This window comes from Heterocephalus glaber, unplaced genomic scaffold (genome assembly GCF_053883595.1).
Source record: "Heterocephalus glaber isolate CG9 unplaced genomic scaffold, H.glaber_assembly_v1.0 deba00001606, whole genome shotgun sequence".
Classification (NCBI taxonomy): Eukaryota; Metazoa; Chordata; class Mammalia; order Rodentia; family Bathyergidae; genus Heterocephalus; species Heterocephalus glaber.
Window position 1 is genome coordinate 15,725,186 of NW_028258377.1, and position 18,645 is coordinate 15,743,830.

The following is an 18,645-nucleotide window of genomic DNA, read 5'->3' on the forward strand; positions in this document are numbered from 1 at the left end:
CACACACAAGGACTGTATTCATTTAAGTAAACACCACAGTAGTCAGTTTATTCACTTATGATTTTTTTTCAAATCCCAACTAGGAGTTGCTTGTCATGAGAGATTTTTTAAAAATCACTTATTTCTCCTGTGACTTTCAAATCACCACTATGCATGCTTACTTTCCTGCTGTCTCACTCAGACACACAATCCAAAAATTGTGGGCATAGGGAGTAAGAATTAGCAATTTACTTTCTAATCCTACAGCATTTGAGCCAGGTACATTGACAACCCTTTTCTTATCCTCCACATAATAGACAGGTAATCATTCTTTCCAACAATATATTTTAGTATCAATCAGTCTTAAGTCTATTTTTCATAAATCAGTCAAATCTCAAAAAGAAGTGATCAAAAAGATTTCATGTGTTAAACACAAGCCATTAGCCTCAAAAGAAAAAATATCAATGTGAATATATCCATATCTATTCATTTATTGAACTTTTCTCAAAGCAAACATTTATAGTATGTCATTAAAATGAGAATGGGAGACAGATCATAAGGTCAAATTAATTCACTCTATCAGTGTATAGTAACAGAATGAAAACTGTACTCATCCTGATCCTAATTCAGTTAAAATGTATAGAATCCCATACTTTTCAAATTAGCAATAGATAAATAATTCATAAAGGTTACCTTTGCATTAAATTTTCTTTAAATTCATGTCCAAAGGAATAGCTAAAATAACTTTAAAAAAATAGACTACATGGGATGGGATTGTCAAGGTCTTGAACAACCATTTATCTAACCACTAAAACATGATAATTGCTCTTTGGTTTGAGTAAAAAAACCATTTCTAAAAGCAAATGCCAACTGTTTTCTGATAGGAAAAAAGCATTTTAAAATCTAAAACTAAATTTAACCACATAGCACTGCACTGCATCCTTAAGGAAGAAACAGATACGTAAATAAGTCCTTGGCATGACAGAATCTCATGGCAAACTTCCCCTCCTCCTAAACAAATGACTAATTAAAACAGGTAATTCTGCTTGTGCTAACATCATATTTGAGAGCACTGCAAGTATTTTGTAATCTGTTTTAGCCCTTACAGAGAGCTCTCTAAAATAATTCCTCTAGTGTAGCACATGTATGTGTGTATATATATATATATATATATATATATATATATATATATGCATGTATGCAATTTTTAAGGCTTGCTTTTTAGCCTATAATTTGTAATCTTACTAGCTGTGTGTAATTTCCTCGTCTCTAAAACTGGGGATGAAAATAGAACCTACCTGTGAGCTGCTCTAAGGACTAATTCAGTGTTATTGTATTACCTTCTATAAATTTTCTAAACATATATAAATGACCACATTCCCAAAGTATACAAATTTAGTGGGGCAAGTGATGTTCAACTAACGATGAAATTCCTTTAATCTTTTTTCTATCAACTAAACTGGCTGCACATTAGTTCAAAAACATCAATGTGATTCTTGCCAGAAAAAGGGGATATACTGGTAGCAAGAAAGACAAGTGATCTTTGCCTACATCTATTTTTAGGAATGGTTTAATTATCTACACCCCTAGTGTTAACATTGGAAAATAAACAAATGGGTGAAAGGCATCACAAAAAAGAGTCACTCAGAAATCAAGACTTTCATGGTTCTCAAAATGAAATGTGTTTATCATGCTGTAGGCCCTGGGTTTGATTCCCAGCACCACAAAAAAATTTGAATCCATTAAAAAATAATGGCGACGAAGAAAACATTGAGATTATATCTCTGGCTAGTAATTCCTACTGACACAAGGCACCTAGAATTGCAGCAGTTTGGGAGGAACTGCTGAATCGATCACACTGCAAGGTCCTAGGTTTAAAATATAACCAGTGAGAAAATGGCTATAGCCAATAGTTGGTTTTCTGTGAATCACTACCTTTTCAGTGCCAAAAGAAATGATTTTTTTGAGGTATATAGTTACTTCATATAGGCAGAAAACATTCATTAGTTTCTACAACAAAATAGATTACATCTGTATATTACTTGTTCTCACCCAAATATTAAGCATGGAAAACTGATCCCAATTTTCTATTCAGGCAAGAAAGGAATTAAGAGTTAATAATTATGAATCATTAACTACTTGGTATTCATAATTATCATAGAAAGATTAAGACTACAACTAGAAGATTGCAAAAGAAACAGCTAAATATTCTGTTCCAAATTATACTTTTCTCCTGCTAAAATAGTCTGCCAATTGATTCATTTACTAAGAGGTCTGATGTGAATATGGACAATTCAGACTCTTTAGTTCCACAGATAATACACAGTACTATTTTCTTATTCATTTTATCTATTAATGGAACATAACTTACCGGAAAAGGAAAAATGTTGTCAGCCCTGTTCAAGCTATCTTCCATCCAGGATTTAGGAGCAAAGGCAGAGCTGGGGCGAGCATACTTCTGGAGCTGAATGTGATTGCTTGCAAAATTCTTCTTCAAAGGTGAGATGGAGTTCAGGGGTGTTATTCCACCATTCAGCCCTCTGCGGTGATCTCGGCCTTGGGAACCTCCCCAGCCACCATATCCCCCACCTCCTGGGCTCCAGGAAGAAGATGGGGTTGGAGAGGGACTCTGGTAACTGCTCCATGGAGAGGGGGGCTTGTTAAGATTATTTGCCAAATGAGGCAGCTGGTTAAAAGCAGCATTTCTGTGTGTGAAGGGTGGGGGGTGGGGACTGGCAGGAGACCTCCTTTGCTGCTGATGCTGACTGTGATGATGCTGGAAATGGGGGTGATGTGGGTGGTGCTGTGAGAGAGGCCCGATCTGAGGGGAGAAGCTGCCTCCAAAGCCAGGGCTGACATGATGGGGGAAATTCTGAAACAACAGAGCACCGTTATTAGCTGAAGCCGCTGGGACCCCTCCCTGGTGAAAGAAACTTGCATCTTCATTGATTATTGTGGAGGAAGAAGGCGCTATCGCTGCTGACCAGTTACTGAAACCAGTAAGAGATGACGCACTAGATGTCAAGGGTTGAGTCGAAGTACCTAGCCCCGTGGCTTCTTGATAATCAAACCCGGTCAACACTGGTGATTCAATGCGTATTTTCTCCTTCCCATTGCCATTTTCTGAAGAATTGTCCCCTTGATTTTCTTCAGACTTTGCCTTTTCAGTTTCAGGCAGTATTCCAGCTTCCTGACCTGGACTCGGGGAGAGTTGTTGCTTTTCTAAAGGGTCTTGCTGTTCTTGTTGCTGACTTTTTGCTTTTTCAGACCCTAAGATCTCATCCTGAATATTATGGGTAGCTGGAGCAGGAAAGAGCCAAGCTGACCCAGCATTGCTGCCATTGGCAGCTGTGTTATTATTTATAAAAGCAGCAGGGCTGGGGGTGGCATTTTGGTGATGGTGTGGAGGCTGTAGGTGTGGATGGAATCGGACTGGAAAAGCAGATTTATTCCCAGTATTGCTTTGCACTAGCACTCCAAACCCGTAATCCCCCATTTATTATTTTTAGGATCAGAATTTCACAAACAATAATTGACAACCTGATGTCTCACGCCTTTTTGTCCTCTATCCCAAATTTTAGTTGTTAGGTTGCCCCAAATCTTGTTTATAGTTATAGCTCAAAGATTGCAGATTATCACCCTAAAGTATCTCTGATTTAGAATTCTGGTCTTTCTCTGGAAGAAAAAAAAAAAACAACTAAAAAAAAAATCTCTTAAAACATTAACACAAATCCAATTGGGCTTATTTCCAGGAGGAAATAAAAACGAAGAGGGTAAAAATCAAGTCTTTGGTTAGTAAAATAGGCGCTTTCTTTTTCCAAAGAAAAATGTACATGAATGACAAAAACACAGCTTCTCAAGCATCTATGGATGTAGAAGAATAAGCATTGTGCGGAGTAAAAATATATATATATATATATATATAATTTAACAATCACATGTGGTCTTCCTCAGCAGTTTAGATTCACTCACATAAAAATTAGAATAGGACTAAGAGGAGAATATGTTCTTCTTTTCTTGGCAGTTTGGCTAAAAAATCAGGAATAATTTAAGAACATTATATATTATATATATTTATATATAGATAGATTATATTAGGTTATCTGGGATGGGAAGTGAATTCCTGGTTGAGGGAGAGGAAATCAGCATTGACTAATGGAAAGATGATTGCAGGGAGGTTTCTGCTGTTCCTGGTCCTGTTTCTGCTCTTTCGCAGGGTGCAGTTTTGGCCTCTGGGGCTGTTCCTGAGGCTCCGGGTGCAGATCTTGCTGCGGTCGCTGTTCTTGGGCTCCCCCAGGCCTCCTCTCCCCCATGAAAGGGGTTGGAAACACCCGTTTCTCCCTCTTGCTGGGGTGGGGGGTCGCGATCTGGAGGGGTTAGAGAGCCTGGACGAGGGCGGGATGGCGGCCCGGGGGTGTGGAGACCAAGGGGGAGACCTGGAAGGTCCTGCGGTTTCTGCCTCTTCCCCTCTCTGCGGCTCCGGGGTTTTTTTCCCTCATGGGACCCAGGGGCGGTTTGTTCAGTTCTCTCAGTTCAAGTCTCCGCAGGGGGAGTGGGGGAGGGAAAAAAAAAGAAAATCCCACTACCGCAGTTATTCTAAAGGAGAAAGGCCTCCCCCCTTGGTGCTCTCTCTCTTTTTCCTCAGATCTTTAAAAAACTATAATTTAGAAGGCTTTTGTTTCTCCTCACGGTTGCTGGGCCGCCCTCGCCGCCGTCACCGCCGCCGTCACCGCCGCCGCTTTACCCGGGTCCCGCGGTCCTAGCTGTCGTTGTTGCGAACTCCACTTGGCTCTTCTTTTTCTTCTCTTCTTCTTCTGCTGTCGCCGCTGCCGCCGCTTCCCGGTGTCCGGGTCCCGCAGCCGCGGCTGAGTCCTTCTCCTCAGGACCCAGCCGAGTGAAATGACAACCAGCTGGAAAGACCGAGAGACACTTCCGGTTCGAACAGGGAGGGGTGGGGTCCCGCGATTTCCCCACCCACCTTCAGGAAGACCAATAAGCTGTTATGATTCAGGCTAAGCCACGCCTCTCAGCCTCAGGGTCCCTCCTAGGAAGGTCAAAAAGTTATCTCAAGAGACGCCCCTTCCGTCTGCGACTCGCCCAGTGAGGCCAGTCGCCTGGAGCCGGTTTTCTTATCCCAGAGTTAACGCAGCATATCGCCATCTTTTGTGTGGTCAAAGGACTCCTTCGATGTTTATCTTCTCCAACTGGACTTCGCAAGAGAACTATATAGAAACGTGCTGAATAGAGTTGGCTTCTACCAAACTATAACATGATTCAAGGTGTCGAAAATAGAAGTGGAAACTTGTGAAGCCACAGACTGGCGAGAGGAGTGCCCTCAGTAAAGGTGGTGCCCCAGACTTCACGTGCTCTGGACCGGGCTCCGCCCCAGAGGGATCTGGAATGGAAGGCGGATCTTCCCAGGAGCTCTGCGGTGCCTAGGATTGCGTAAGTCCTTACCTAGAATGTGTAGACCTCCCGAGGAACTGTCCCATACCCTCCATTTCCCACCTGTATCCTTACTGTCCCATCTTGTGCTTGAGATGCAGCGTGTCTGTAAGCAAACGTGGCTGAGCCCTCATCTCGCTATTCTAGTTTAGCTTAGACGCGGTACGGAGGGACATTTCCAAAATGAAAGTTCAGTCATGGCCCTCTACTCCTGTCTCTTCTACGGCTGCTCATGACCTCAAGAATAAAAGCCACAATTGGTAGTCCAGTATTCAAGCCTTTTCAACTTGTGAGCAGTGTATCTTAACTCCTAGTCTCCCTCCCTCCGTACTTTCAGTGTCGTTTTGCATGCCCTTTCTTTGAAACACCACTTGATAAATCACAATTTCGCTTTAGGTTCAAAAAGAGCAAACTCTGTATGAATTCTAGTACAAGCGCCCACAGCTGTGTGCACACCTCATGTTAATCACAGTATATTGTAATAGTTGCATATGCCTCCTGGACCTGTGCTCCACTACGGGCGTTTCCAGGAGTGGACATTATAGATGGGATGCCTCAGTGAATGAATCCTGAAGACATGAATGGAAAAACCAGCAACACTGAAGTTTTTCCTAAGTAACAGCTCCTATTTTCAGTCTCAATTTATTTCCTTATGCCATTTGGTTTGGAGCTCACATCACAAACTTTGATCATTCAAGTTCTTTCTTTGTTACTCAGTTGTTCTTTGTCTTGTTATCTTTTTACATTCCCACCACTATGACCGTCAGCACCTGGGATAATGCCTTTCTTTCTGCACTAGCTCTAAAGATCTTGAATGAAAGTTTTTCTTTAGCAGAAAATGAAAAATGAAAGAAAAACATCCAGGGTATAGCTAGAAGTGCCTGGCAAAACTAGGAGAGGGTAAGAGTAAAAAAGAATCTTATAAACAAAGGTGGCTTCCATTGCATCTCTATAGGCTTCTTCAGTGGCCCTCACTTTTATACCTCAATCTTTGATTCTCCAAAACTTATATATAGCTCACCTATGTGTGCTCATAATTAGTGATTTTATTCTCTTTCATTGTATCATAAGCATGAGTTTTATCCCTGCAATTCTATGAGTTTCTTTAGCATAAGCATTGGGTCTTACTCTGTTGCTTTTTCCCCACTATTAGACAAGCCTCAAGACTTCTCCAAAATGATTTCCCTGCCTGTCCCTTTCTCCAGACCTTGTAGATTCCTCTTTTTAAATTACTACTGATTGTCAGTGGGTTAGTTTCTTGAGGGCAGAGGCTGTGTCTGATTTGTCTTTATGTCCCCAGTGGCCAGCAGAGCATCTGGCATGGAGCAGACACAGGACATGTTTATTGAATGAATGGATGGATCTTCCATGCCTAGGAGATGGTAAGTTTCCCTTGGAGCTACCAATTCTCAGCAGCTAAAGTGGCAGGCATGATTTGGGAAAAAGGACTATCTTTGCAACTGAACAGCCCCGAATTTGAATCCTAGCTCTGATATGTCCTTGTTGTGGAGCCCTGGGCATCACCTCTGTAAGCCCTTTCTTTCTTCTTTATAGATAATATATGTATATTTCCCCCCTTAAGTAGGCTTGTAAATTATATAACATACATAAGTGCTGGGCTCCTAGGAGTTCAAAAATACCAATTCTTTACTAACATATTAAGTACAGAGAATTACTTCACAAGTGTCTTTTGCTTAGAAGCAGTTGAATGCATGAGGAAATGCAGAAATCTGTCTTGGTTTGTAAAAGGCATGCCTAGAGCCACAGTTGGGTGCTTCCAGGTCAGTGTAATCTTGTGTAGTTAAACCAAGTGCAGGCAGTAGGTTTGAGCTGGGCTGAAATTAGGATGATTACTGGAGTCATTCATTAGTCAGGCTCCTGAATAGGTACTGGGAGCAGGGGAGAAGAAACAGAATCAAGTCTTAGGTCCGTGGCCTAGTCAAAAACCCAAGATACACAGCCCAGGGCTGCCCTCATTGAAAACATTATGGTTTCAAAAACTGTATCTTGGTAACCATGACAACAACTCAGCAGCTCCGTTTAGGATCTGAAAAGGGTTCTACACTTGCAGATGAGTGCTGGCTGGAAAACTGCTGGCAAAAGAGAGCCCTTCCCATGAAGCATATTCACCAGGAAGCTTTCAGATTCCATGGAAAGCAAGCTCTGCCCAAACATTAAAGTGCTACCAAAATTTTTTTTTTTTTTAATTTCCTTCTTGTCTAATGTACAGACATACAGACACACCTTCAGAGGAGTTGTATGCTAGGAAATGCCTTTACTCTGTTGGCTGCTGCCCAGCCCCCTCTGGGAATTGAGGTCAACCACACCCTGAACCTGGAACCTCCCAGGAAGCAGAGCCTCACTGTCTCCTTCACCAACTCTTTTAAAATTTGGCAGATAACATAAATCTTACCCCCTAATCACAAAGGCTGAACTCTGCCCCACTCTAACCCTAATGTCCTCCACTACTGTCCCTGAAGCATACATTGTCAGTCTCCCATCAGCCTACAACCAAGAGCTATCAAATGACTGAATCGTAAGGGCCAGGGATTTAGCTTGGTGGTTTCGCCACCTCCTGTGCAAGCACAAGGACCCGAGTTCAATCCCCAGAACCAAAAAAAAAAAAAAAAAAAAAAAAATGACTGAATCAGAGCCACCACTCAAGGCTGTTCATGTGTACTACGTGACTCCATAAGCTACCAGTATTTGAGTGCTGCCCACTGGAGTTGTACAGTGTACCAGTCCTGCTGCATTTCATTTCCATAATGCAGGAATATATTTTAAAATATGACACGCCTATAGAAAAAGCCACCAAATACTACCATAAGTGATACAACTACATGCTTATTGCATGCAGAAATATTAAAAGCAGTTGATCCTTTTAGAGTTATTGGCCCCAGAGCTTTCTGTAACTAGATTGAAGGACACGGTGTCCTTTGTATTGGTTTTAGTTAGTGAGCTGTAGTGAGAAGACAAGTCTGGACATGTATAAGGTCCAGTCCCCTAAGAGATTAATTCCCAGAAGCTTGGCAACATTAATAAGCATTCTGATGTAGTGCTGGAATATTTATTTCAGTAAATCTAAGACAATATTCAAAGGCCAGTCCTGTGAAGGCAAGGGGAGAGAAGATTGAATTACTTTTGGAATACTGTTTTCCAGTAGTACATGGAAGCTCCCTACCGTAAGGCAAGCTGGACAGAAACTCAACCAAGTCCCAAGGGCAGGTTTTATTAAATTGCACCTCTGATCTTCATCCTCTTTCAATATTGGGAAGTGTGCATGTCTACTTAGAAAGCACCATTTTTTAAACAACTAATTGCTTGGTTATGTTTTCTTCTTTTGTTTGTTGTTTTGCAACCTGTGCAAGCCTCCTGCATGTTAGACCACTGTTTTCCTCTTGCTTTCCCATTTGAGATATTATCATTAACATAGAGTTCATAGTTAACAAGTCATTTTGGTAGAGAGTGGTGAAGCCACTTCTTCTAATTCAGTGTTACCGAATAACGGGTTTGGAAAGGTCCAGGGCACAGACATGCTTCACTTGAAATGCCCATAACCTGGCAAAAGATTTGGGTGAACTGGAGCAGCAGGTTGACCTTCCACACTGTAACATGCATCACAGGGGATGCCTTGGATTCTTTTGTGGCTCCAGCTTCCATAGAAGGGCTGCTGACCCAGATTACCCCTTGCTGTTTTGACTGGGTACACTTGCTTCCTCTATGAAAACACCATGGTCATGCCACCAGTCAGCTGCCATCTCACACCCTGTCGCTGGGCTGGAGGATTTTCACCTGGTGTGCTTGGAAAAGAATTCTTTTTCAGAGCATGGAGAGAAGCTGTAGGGTCCAGAAGATAGACAGCTGTGAGTCAGAGATAAAAATTGGAACCTCAGTAAAATCATAAACTCATAGACACTGGTCTAATTTGTCTGATGATTTCCTGAAGGCTAGAATTTTTACTAGGAAAAGAATTTCACTTTAGTATCTTTAAGTAAAAAAAAAAAAGAAAAAGGGAGGGGGGAGAAAGAAAGAGAAAGAAAAGAAAATCAGAACTGGAGATTTAGCTCAGTGGTGCTACACTTGCCTTGCAGGAATAAGGTCCTGAGTTCAATCCCCAGTACCAAAAAAAAATAGTAAATGAAAACACGAAAAATGAATCTGGACATAAAGTCCAAATTTCTTGCTCCCTTGTCCTTCAGGTATGAATATTACTAAGGAAGAATGATAAGAATTGATTCCTAATTATTCAGCCTCAAACTTTAGAGTGCATCAGGCCCCATGGGAATTCATCAAATGTACATTCCCAGGCAAGGCCACCAAGATACAGAGTACAGTATCTTGAATTTTTCTCATAGTATTTTCTCATAAAATTATAAGGTACAAGAGATTTCTCATAATGTAAGAGCACAGACAAACCAAAATAAGAATGACTAAAACAAAATCAGACATTTGTCACAAAAGAAATTGGGAAGAGTTAACACATAGCTGGTGGGGTGGTTTCTAGGAGTGATCAGAAACTCAAGTACCTTCTATTGCATCGCTCTTTCCTCCTCTAAATTTAACTTACCCCTGAAGACTCAAGATAGTTGATCAAGCCCCAGCCATCATGTCTGTATTCTACACTGAAGGACAAAGGAAAAAAATGAAGCAAGATATAACCCTTCTTATTGAGGAAACTTTTCAGAAGACATATGCTTCACTTCCCTTCTCTCTCCCTTGGCCACAGCTGGACCACATGACCATACCTAATGGCAAAAGTGGTTAGAAAGTAGGGTTTTTATTCTGGGCTTTTAGGTGCTAAGTTAAAAATTGGGACTCTATTACTATGGAAGGAGGAGATGGATAAGTGGGGGTAGTACACTAAGACCCACCAAGTTTTATTGACAGACTGTAGGTCTCATACTGTAGGTCTCAAGTCAATATCTTATTTGGTGGCTGAGGAAACTGAGACCCAGGGAAAGATCTCATGTAATATAACGCAGTTGTTTTTGCCCAGTTATCTTCACTCAGAACTCCTTTGCCTACCCAGTGGCCCTCAGATTTTACCATGCATCAGAATCACTTGAGGACCAGTTAAACTAGACAAGAATTTCTAATTAAATAATGTGTTAGTCAGCTTTCCATCACTGTGACAAAATACCTGAGAAAATCAACTTAGAAGGAGGAAATGTTTATTTTAGTTTATGGTTTCAGAACTTTGAGTTCATCGTTGCCTGGCCCTGTAGCTTTGGGCCACAGAACATTATAGTACACCGTGGTGGTAGTGAATGGCAGAGGAGCTGCTTACCTTGTGGTGGTTGGGAAGTGAAAAAGAGAGGAAGGAGCTGGGGGTCCAATATCCTCTCTGATGGTACACCCCCAGGTCTAACTTCCTTCTACTTTCCTCCCAAATGTCCCTGCACCTCCAATAGTGCCACAGGCTGGTGAGCAAAACTTGAGCACATAAGCCTTTGGGAAACATTTAAGATGCAAACCAAAACAAGTAAGTATGAGAAAGCCAAGAATTTGTATTTCTAGCAAGTTTCAAGTTATGCTGATGCTGTGTGTCTGAAGAACACACTTTGGGAACCGGTAGTCGGTAGTATATTCCCATCTGTATTTAACAAGGGGCATTCAATTCAGTGTGGCCAGCTGTACCCATGTCTCTCCCCCTTACCTCCCAGCCCTACTCCTCCCATTTCCCTAACTGATTTAAGGGTTCCATGATTCATTGTTTTGGTCAACTATGCCAAATTTAGGAGTCAACCCAAACTCCTCCCTCTCCTCGGTCCTCTCACAGTTGGTCCCCAAATTGTCTTTTTCTTCCTTAGCATCTCCTTCTTTTTCCTTTCACCTCCTGTTTGGTTCTACTCTGATCATTTTTCAAATGAATTTTTTTTTTTCAAAAGCCATCTTCAGATTGAAAGCCAGGCCTTGCTCACTGAATCTTCCTAATATAGAGTCTTATCACATTACTACATTCTTTAAACACTTTGAATTGTTCCTTGATATACTCAACTTTATTTTCAAACTTCCATGATTTTTGCTTCACCATCACAATTTTTGCCATATTGGCGTAGCTTCTTTACTGTCAAAGTTGGCTTTTTAAACATTTTAAAAATAATTAGGCATTCAAAAAACTTGATTTCTTATCTAAAACAGAAACCTGTCCCTTGCTGTAACTGAAAGGTAATTATCAAAATTAAAATAATGAAATCAAATTAATAGTATTGACTTTTTCTTAGAACTTGTATTCAATGCAAAGGCCCTAAATCTGAGACTTTCTTTCTCTTTGTTGAAAGAAAATGGTGGGAAGGAGGTGTAAAAGACTTCCTAACCTTGCCTTGTTTGTGTGCCACCTACAGTCATCTTATGTACCACACTGGGAAGGCACCCATTGTTTGGAAACCATCACCATCAGGGTTCTCATCAGTCACCTGCTTGATATTTCAGGACCATGTCTTGCCACTCTCAAAGAGCACTGCTCTAAGCACCCTGAAAAACTTGTTTCCATAAACTTAACAATCAGTCATGGGTTCTATTGGCTCCAACAAACAGGACACATGAACAACAATGTCTGACACAATTAGAGGTTATTTTTTTCACTCATCAGGGTTAGAGGTCAGGAGGCTGAGGCAAGATAATTGCAACTTGGAAGCCAAGTTGGGCATAGCAAGACCCTGTCGGCATGGGAGTGAGAGTGTAGCTCAGTCATAGAATGCTTGCCTAGCATGCTCAAGTTCCTGAGTTCAATTCCCAGTACTACCAAAAAATAAAAAGGAGGAGCAGGAAAAAAGAAGAGAAGGAAAAAGGAGGTGGGCAAGGCAGGAAAAAGAGGAAACAGTAACTAGAGGTGGGTAGTTGCTGATGCCAGCAGGCCAGTCATGTCAGGGCTCTGGGTTGGAATCTCTGGATGTTCTTGGCCTCCCCTTCAGGGCATCTCAGTGTTTGCCTCAGTTCTCATCTTTAAAAGCAAGAAATAGAAGTCAGCAAAGAGCCTGGAGTTTCTCGTCATGAACTTTCTTCTGATCAGGAAGAGAAGGCCTTTACCAAAAGTTGGTCCACGTACAACTGGGTCATATGCCTTGATCTAGAAATTCCTGGGCTCACCTTCCTCAAGACTAAAACATGAACAAAACCAGGATTCTTCTGGCAAAACAGAAGGGAAGGTCCTTGGAGGAGTGAGCCAGTGTCTCCCATGCTCACCATACAGTCACTTTAGGCCTTTCCGTGCATGTCTGCTTGCCGAGAAGATCTACTTTCTTTGCCTGGGGGAGCTCCTCTTCAGGGGTCCTTCACTTGACGCAAAGCAGAAGTGGTGTCTTCAAAGGCACCACAGACATTTGGCCACATAATTGATTGGTATATAATTGACTTTTTAAATCCCACCCTATAGAATTACTAATCCAGGTCAGAAACTTTTCTCTTTTCTGTACCCTATACCTGGTATTATGCCCAGCACATAGTAGTCCTTTAATGTATGTTTATTGAATTAAAGTTAAATTAACTAATTTTTTTCTTTTTCTATACAAGACACAAGTAAGTCCAAAGTAATACATATTGTTGAATTTAGCAACAAACATACTTTGGAGTGTTTTATAAATAGTACTCTCAATTTTTTTGGTGATTCATGGTTTTTTATTTGAAGGGGGAATATAGTAATTTCCTAACAGTACATGTGAAGTAAATATTAACATAAAACTTCTACCATGTTGTGGATCTTATGGCAAATCAGTCACTGTAAATCCTGGAGCATGATTTTGTAAACAGTAAACCATTTCAATCTTGTGTTAAACACATTATACAGGGTAATAGCTTCATTTGGCTCAGCCATCTTAGGTACAGTGCTTCAGTGGCATTAAGCTCATCTTTATTGCTATCTCTTGATGTTAAACAGCTCCTTAATGAAGTGGCTTCCCTTAAAGCCATTGGCTAGTGCATGCGTGCAGACACACATCCACATCATAAAGTTACCACCATCCTAACACAATTGCAGAGGCAGTAATTATCTAATATTAATAAGGAATATCACATACAAGTGGATGCACCAGTTTCTAATGTAGTTGGGTTGATTATCAGTAATAGGCTTCTTGAAATGACCTAGGCCCCCGGAAGTACCTTCACATCCAACAGTCCATGTTAAATATAATAAATGCATAAATAATTTAGCAAGGGAAATAGGTAGCATTATGGCCACACTTCTGTGCTGCTGTTATTTAAAAGCCTGGCAGCTTGGTAGTTAGAAACCACTATGTTCAGGGGTGTTGTAATTCACTATTTGCTCAGAGTTGAAATGAAGCAGAGGAGTGCTCCAGGCCCCTAGCTCATTTTTTATTTAGAGGCAATTTTTAATCCATTCAACCATTTAAGTTCCAAAAACAGAAATGGAAAAAAAGTAAATATTCTTTAAATTTAGTTTAGAGACTGTTTTGAAGTCTTCATTAGGCAGGGTGTGTGATACAATTTTTAAGCAACATTCTACAAACCTGTAACTGCATGGTGAGAATTTAAAACTTAGTTTAATTGTGTGTGTGTGTGTGTGTGTGTGTGTGTGTTCATTTTGAATCCATATATGGTGGTTCTGAGGCATTGTTTTTCTGAGGCATTGTTTTTCAAATTCTACTTCTTTTTATATACAAGATATGTAATTTATGCTGTATTGTTGTACTACTATCTTCCTTATTGCTTGCCTAAAATTATTTGTAAATTGACTCAGTTTTTTAGAATGTAAGCAAATAAATTCAAAGGAAAATTTTATATCACTAATGTAAATAGAAAAATCTGTATGTCATGTCATAAACAAATGCTGTCAGTAATTTTTTTCTAATATATGCTGAAATAAATGCATATTGAGCTCAGCAAATGTCTGATAATCAAAATAAGACACTGTTCTTCTGTGTACTGTCTACCTCAAGGACATTTAGGAAATCCCTGGTTTATTGGTTAAGAACACAGACCTTTCAAATCAAGTAAGATTGGATCAAGTCCCACCTCTGCCACGTTCCATCTGAATGATTTATGACATGGTCTTCTTGTCTCTCTGGGACTCAGTTTCTGCACCTGGAAAATGAGGATAAAAATGGTTGAGCAGTTGGTTGAGAGGATTAAATTAAATAATAAACACAAAGGTCTTAGTGCAGCGTTTATCAGTATTGAGTGCATAATAAATGTCAGCTATAATTATCATTAATTTTTTGATTTGGGAGACATGGGTCAACTTAGAGAAGCAAACAGCAGTGAATTCAGTTCAAGACAAACAAAATGTATGAGGTGTGTACATATAACAATTTCTGTGCCAGGCCCTATGGACACGGAGATAATTCTTGAAGTGACAGCCACGTACAAAGATAATGACAGCAGTGAATGTGCAGTGCAGTGAAAGTCATGTGCCTAGGTTCAGATGGCAAGTTAGAGAAGAAGAACATCGTTAAAGTCAGCATCCAGGAAGAAGAATGTGCAGATCTGTACATCAAGCCCCTCCTGGCAGTCATCGGGGACGTACATTGCTCCTGGAAGATGCCAAGTATATTGAATTTCTGCTGGGGAACAGAAGATGCATAAAATTCAAACATACATACTGCATGGAACACTATCATCATTTACTTATGGGTTCAAGTGACATTAAAGAATTGGAGAATATTATTTTCAAAATTGAACAGTAGTCAAGCAACATGTAAATGAAATTCTAATTTTCCAACCTTTTTTATTTTCACAGAGGTCACATACAAATGGTTCATAAAAACAGTGGGCCCTCCATACCCATGGGTTCAATAAAAAAACACATCAAAAATATTTAGGAAAATAATTGCATCTGTACTTAACATGTACAGACATTTTTCCTTGTCATTCTTCTGTAAACAACACAATATTGCAACTGTTTACATAGCATTTATACTGATTGAGTATCATAAGTAATCTAGAGATGATTTGAAGTATACAAGGGGACGTACCTAGGTTTTTTGCAAATACCATGCCATTTTATATAAGGGACTTGAGCATACTCTGTACCTGACCACCAAAGTTTACCAAATATTATGAACAGGCTGGCTTTTTCTCCTTGCTTCCTGGCCTCATTGGTATTTAAATTTGTGGCTTTTACTTGAGCAGAAACTTCTTGAGGGTATGAATCGTATCTGAGTTGTTTATTGCCTTATCTCCTGCTCCAGTGTAGTCCCCAGCTCATCACAGGTGCCCAGTTAATATTGAATGAGTAACTATCTAATCTGAGAGCTGATATTTTTGGTTAGTTGTTTTGTAATTATTCTCTCACATCTATGTGCATGCACATTACTTAAAATTTTCTCTTTAGAAAGTTAAATAATGGCTGAAAATGTGGTTATTTCTATTTCTCTGATTAAACATGCGTTAATACACATGGAAAAATAGTGTTATTATGTTAGTTAAAGTTTTTTTTAAAAGAAGAAAATTAATTCATACATCATCCTAACTCCACTAGAGCAACCATTAACATTTTGATATATTTATTTCTAGTCCTTTTTTCTATACATTTCTTGTCATAGTTGTAAGCCTACTGAGAGATTTATAACGATAAAGCCACCATATTCTTAACTGTTTGAACATCTTTCTCTGTCATTTGCTATGATATATTTTTAAAAATAAATTTCATTCAGACCTTCTGGATTTCATGAAGAACATGGAAGAATATTATAAACACTTTCCAGAGGAGTAAATGTTGTTCTAAATTTTTGTGCATGTGAGTTTGTGATTTACTTGCTAACTATTCATCATGTTTATTAAGATGTTCAATATTGAGGGTTAATTATTAGCCATCTAATTTTTTACAGCCTTTCTGTACATATTAGTTCCTCCCCTTCTAAAGCTAACAGACTGCCATACATACACATTTGTCATTTCAGTGGTCCACAAATATTTAACAGGTGACACCCAATGCCATGCACCTCTGAGGACCCAAGACTGACTATTTTAACACCAGAGAGATGACTACATTTCAAATTGCAATAAGCATGAGAGTCAAGAAGTAAGGGTGCCATTGGGACATTGAAGGGAGGCTGCCTTACTTAGCTGTCTCCAGGGAGGGCTTCCAAAAGAGACATTTGAGTGCTATCTGGAAAGATGAGCAGGAGCTTGGCGGGTGCTAAAAGGAATCAAGTGTCAGGTTGGGGCCTGAGAGAATGGGGCTGGTGAAGAGGAAAGTACCTAACCCACATTCACTGGCTGTGTACAACAGGTCAGCGACCATGCTGGGTCCTGAGGACATAGGGATGGATGGGCTGATGAATGAAGACGTGCACAGATCTTTGGGTAACATCCTACTAACAGAATACATCAGAATTGCATTCTTAAAAATTAAGCCTAAATCCAAATCATTCTAGAACAACTGTAATAAAAGTAATTTAAAAGTCCCATAAAACTTGGCAATATCTATTAAAATTAAGTGTGCACATCTCATGACCCAGAAATTATTCTACTTAGTTTCAAGTACAGGAAAAAATATTTGTTCAAATCACTTGTTCATGTAAAAGGGTACTTAGCAGCACTGTAAAAATGAAAAGATTATGTTGACATAAATCTGCATACATAGAAAAATGGATAAGTAAACTAGTCTGTATCCTGTCAAAATGTATAGAAAGTGTAAAGGTGTAAGGTAGACATGTATATATATACACACACAGGAAGTTTCCAGACAGCTGAAGGAAATAAGTCACAATACATATGCAATATGATACCTCATGTAAAAATATCTACACACAAGATAGATATTTTCTAGTTAAAGAGATATGTGAGTTTTTATTAGATTAGATATATAATTTTATATAAGAACACAGGTAACTAAGTCAATGCATTGCTAGAGGACTTTTGTTAAAATGAAAATTGTGGCTCCTTCAGAGGGGTTTAGAGATTGGAAGAGGTAGTGAAAAGATTGACTTAGACCTTACCTCTAAATATTTTGCAAAAACTGTATGTTCTATGAATCACTTGTACAATTAAATATTAATTAAAACAATAATAATGTCCTAACTTTCAGAGTAAACCAGTACCACCTATTTGGAAACAAATTGAGCAACATGAAACTAGACACTCTAAAATGTTCCTACCCTGTGACCCAGTAAATTTCCTTTTAGAAATTCGTCCCCAGAAAATAACTACAGATAGTTGCAATGATTTTTATAGAAAGATGTTCAATGCAGGCTTATATATAATGGTGAAAAAAGCAAGAACCATCTAAATTGTTCAACAGTGGATGAAAGATTAAATGCTAAGTTTACCTAGGGGGATGTAGGTAGCCATTAAATCCCTCTGGTAGAAGATTTACTGACTTGTAAAAAGATTAACAAAGTAATATGAAGAAGGAATATAAAATGTGAAGGTGATATGATCTTAAATATTATATATACAAATGCACAGGTACATGGTCTGAAGAGGGCCAGGAAGTGATCCAGGACAGGCATTTGGCCAGGGCTCATGCTCTTGATTTAGACTTTTGACATAATCTCTAAATGTAGTTACACAAATAAGCAGAGGGATATTCTAAATTCAGTCCCACACAGTCACAGACACACTCTTGCTATTTCTCATGTGACTTTGATGGTTGAATGTACACATTTAAAATACAGCACTATGTTTTTCAACCTGTTTTAGTATTGCTTCATATTCATACCCAGAGCTTCACACATACAGGAAACTCAGGCTGCTCCCATGTCTGAGCAGATCTGGGGACCTGTTCTGCCACAGACACAAAGGGCCAGAAGGAAATATTCCAAATATCAGTGAGCATGCTGGCTGAATCTCAGTAGAGGGATTATAGATTTACTTTCAGTGGATAGTTTTCCTCTTTCCAGATTTCCTCCAGTGTTCATGTGTATTTCTGTCAGTTTAAAAATAGCTCCTCCAGTGGGGGAAAAAAAAAAAACAGAAAAGGAAATATCCTCTTTTAAAACACAAAAGCAACGCCTGGCTGTAGAATGTGCCACATCAGGATATCCCCGGGTGGAGACCTCGGCAGGCTGACTCCAAGGCTGGACAGAAAGAATGCAGTTGGACCCTGTTCCAATGTGTCACAGAAAGGCCAATGGTGACTCCTCCCCCTTCAAGTGGCAATCCTAGGTAAGGCCAGAGCAGTTGTCAACTGAGGGCAGATAGGTTCTGGTTTCAAACTGGTCCCCATGTTTGGAGGTGCTAGCAAGACAATCCATGCTCCTGATGAACTGGATGACTCTGGATTCCTGGTTCTGTGGCTCTAAATCAGTGTATGTGAGAGCA

General features: G+C 39.7%; 1 protein-coding gene and 1 long non-coding RNA gene across 6 annotated transcripts in view; one reads left to right on the forward strand and one right to left on the reverse strand.

Annotated features, from left to right (window-relative positions):
• The window catches only part of Cpeb4 (cytoplasmic polyadenylation element binding protein 4), a 65,361-nt gene extending 60,455 nt beyond the window's left edge, over positions 1-4,906 (reverse strand). For all 4 annotated transcript variants that reach the window (XM_004836365.4, XM_004836364.4, XM_004836363.4 and 1 more), the window contains exon 1: positions 2,351-4,906. In XM_004836365.4, coding sequence (XP_004836422.1) covers positions 2,351-3,475 — 1,125 coding nt within the window. In that variant the 5' untranslated portion in view covers positions 3,476-4,906. The remainder of the gene's footprint in view (positions 1-2,350) is intronic.
• Positions 4,907-5,048: 142 nt separating this feature from the next.
• Positions 5,049-18,645, forward strand: part of LOC110344694 (uncharacterized) — a 170,956-nt gene continuing 157,359 nt past the window's right edge. Inside the window, exons 1-2 of one of the 2 annotated variants that reach the window (XR_015444624.1) lie at positions 5,049-5,424; positions 6,725-6,806. This is a non-coding gene — a long non-coding RNA (uncharacterized LOC110344694). The remainder of the gene's footprint in view (positions 5,425-6,724; positions 6,807-18,645) is intronic. The other variant, XR_002387425.2, reaches the window with a different exon arrangement.